The sequence below is a fragment of the Carlito syrichta genome, unplaced genomic scaffold (genome assembly GCF_000164805.1).
Source record: "Carlito syrichta isolate Samal-C Ts95f unplaced genomic scaffold, Tarsius_syrichta-2.0.1 Scaffold309705, whole genome shotgun sequence".
Classification (NCBI taxonomy): Eukaryota; Metazoa; Chordata; class Mammalia; order Primates; family Tarsiidae; genus Carlito; species Carlito syrichta.
The window spans coordinates 88,331-91,124 of record NW_007253801.1 but is presented as its reverse complement, the minus strand read 5'-3'; the positions used below and the strand labels follow the sequence as shown (position 1 = coordinate 91,124).

The following is a 2,794-nucleotide window of genomic DNA, read 5'->3' as shown; positions in this document are numbered from 1 at the left end:
ATTCTAGTTGATTGTCCTCTTATCTATTGCAGTTGAGCAAGTGAAATATGAAATACATCTTAGGATACCATTATGATTTTTTTTTTCCTCAGCAGCAAAAATCTATGAAATAAACTTGTATCATGGAATGTTCACTGATCAGGTAAACTTAAAATGTGGGCTGCAGTTAAATCTGGTAGTTTAGCTCTTGTTTCACTGGCATTTACAGTCTCTGGGGGAGTTGAACAAATGTACAAATAATGACCCTTCCAAAGGTTTAACCAGATTCTGCACAATGTTTAGGGCTAGTGTATGGACTTTATAGTTTTCAGGTTTTAAAAGAGATATAGAAATAGTAATTACCGGTATGTGTAAAATAAACATTTACATTTAAAATAAACACATTAAATAAACTTGGATGTATATGTCAAAATCATTTGATCTTGATGAAAACAAATTCTAATTGATGAAAATATTACATTAAGTAATTTTGCACTTGGTGAGGAAATTATACATGACTGGTGGTAAATGTTAAAAGAAACAGTTCAGATAAAGACACAGTAAATCAATTTAAATAAAGAGTTTAAGAAATAACATAGCCATTCAAAAAATGTTAATTTTTTACATAGCTGGTCACACTTATTTTACTTTACTTTATCAGGAACCATGTTCTTGTCAGACAATAATGCCACGAGACTCAGTTACATAATTCAACTGTCTTTAACTTCCCTTTCTCCAAAAACCATACCATCTAAGGAGGATTTAACTATTCTATCTTGATTTTCTTTTTCTTTCAGCAAATACCAAGTGTGAAAAGCTTTTCACCAGACAAAAATCATTTCATATAACAGAATATTAAGTTTTTTCTTTCAATTTCTTCAGACATAAAGCAGCTGAGTTTCCCTTTGGATAGCTCACATATTGCCTGAGGTCTCGCATCTGCAGCCCACTCCAGATTTATCTTGCTTTCAGTAGTTGCTGGATAGCATTTTTGGGGGTTATTTTACAAAGTATTCCACATTGTTTAAATTGTTAAGCAGCAATTGGAACAGCTTCCTTTCCTGCTCACTGCTTCTTCCCCTGTCCTTAACCCTCATCACCCTTTCCTAAAATGCGTCCCCAACATGCCTATTTACACGATTCTCAGGCACCAGAGGTTTGCACACCCATAACATACCAGGTCAATTTATAACAGTGTGAAGGCTGTCGGAGCAGAGCAATTTCCTTCCTTCAGGAGCTGGGTGTAGTCACGTTTCTATCAATACAGCGACCCTTGCATGCCGAGCCTAGACTATTGTCTCGTGGTCCCACCTGCCTTGGATCTGATTGATGTAACAACAGTATCTGTCATAGGGGCTGTTCTGCTTGTAGGAGCAGACGATGATACTGTCCTGGGGCACAAAGAAGATGCTGTCCTCTGGCTCAGGGCACTCGGACCTGTCCCAGGCTGAGCACTTGACGTCCAAGGCACTGTAGGCGAGGGAACTGGCCGAGGGACAGTAGCCGTCCAGGCACCTGGACGTCTCCTCCTGGTGCCCGCTCTGGACCAGGCTCTGGCATTCTCCTTCCTCCGTGGGGGTGGGGGTGGTGACAGAGCTGGCCGTAGGCACCTCACCCTGCCCCTGTGCGGGAGGCTTCCCCCTGAGGCCCGCCTTCTTAGCCAGCTCGTCTGAGCTCCCCTTGCCCGACTCCAGGTCTGAAGGGGTCCTCAGCAGTTCCACCACCTCCTTGTCCTTGGGTTTCCGGAAGCAGGGCAGTTTGCGGACCCATAGCAGCTCGTTCTCGGGCCACTTGGTGCAGCCCTCGGTTTTCCTGGCCAGGGCAATGGCCGCGATGCCTGGTAGGCAGATGGCTGGCCCGATGGCCAGGAGGGGAATGTTTCCCAGAGTCTCCCCTTTCATCCCAGAGACGGTGAACATGAAACCAAAGACCAGGAAGACACTGACCAGGGCCACTACCAGCCCAGTCCTCGGGTTAATATCATCAGGCCGCATGTTTCACTCCATCCAGGTTGGGGGCTGCTTGCTGGCCAGAGAGCTGCGTTCCTCTCTTCTGCTAGCGTTGGAAAAAAAATCAAAGTCAAGTTCCCACCTACCAACTCTCTCTCTCTCTCCCTCTCTCTCTCTCCCTCTCTCTCTCTCTCTCTCTCTCTCTCTCTGACTCTCTACTTGTCTTGCTCTCTGTCTCTGTATCTCTCTAGCACTCTTTCTGTCTCCCTCTCTCCTTTTCTCTTGCTACCTCTCCTCCGCTTCTACTTCTCACTCTCTCGCGTTTTCTTTCTCTTCTCTCTCCCTCCCTCCTCCTCTCCCTCTCTTCTCTCACTGCCACAGCCTCTGTCTGGCTCGAACAAGCATGCACCGACCGGGGCCGCCGAGGTACCTGAGGCTTCCTGCCCCCTCCGGGGAGTAGGGAGAGAAGCCAGCCTGAGTCTCCTCGAAGCCTCCGCAGCCGCTGCCCCCTCGGGGCCCCTCTCGGTTCTGGGAGGACCGGCCGGCTTCCTCGCCGACTCTGCATCCAGGAGGCGGAGAGCGTCCTTCCCGGCCGCGCCCGTCGGTCCCAGCGCCGCTCGAGCCGGGGGAGGCGGGCTCGCCTGCGAGGGAGGGAAGTGGCGAGCGAGCCTGGCTTGTCACGGCACGCTCAGAGCGCGCTCGCAGCCAAGAAGGACGCGCGGGGGCGCGGAGGGTCGCATCGCGGGGAGGGGACCCCGCGCAAGGGGCTGCCGAGGTCTCGTCGGGGCCGCAGGGAGCTGCCGGGTTCCCTCCGCCGTTGTCGGGGCGGGCACAGCCGGGCGGCGGGACCCGCCTCCCGGCCGGGG

The 2,794-nt window shown here is 50.4% G+C and overlaps 1 protein-coding gene across 1 annotated transcript; it reads right to left on the bottom strand.

Annotated features, from left to right (window-relative positions):
• Positions 1-787: 787 nt before the first annotated feature.
• Positions 788-2,539, bottom strand: TMEM215 (transmembrane protein 215). Its single transcript, XM_008067561.2, has 2 exons — positions 2,359-2,539; positions 788-2,031 (listed from the first exon to the last, which is right to left on the bottom strand). The coding sequence occupies exon 2, from the start codon at positions 1,971-1,973 to the stop codon at positions 1,266-1,268; it is 708 nt and encodes a 235-aa protein (XP_008065752.1). The 5' UTR covers positions 1,974-2,031; positions 2,359-2,539; the 3' UTR covers positions 788-1,265.
• Between the last annotated feature and the right edge of the window lie 255 nt (positions 2,540-2,794).

Bases quoted from the DNA above. Each gene is read 5' to 3' on its own strand.
- TMEM215 (XM_008067561.2), bottom strand. From the start codon at position 1,973: ATGCGGCCTGATGATATTAACCCGAGGACTGGGCTGGTAGTGGCCCTG.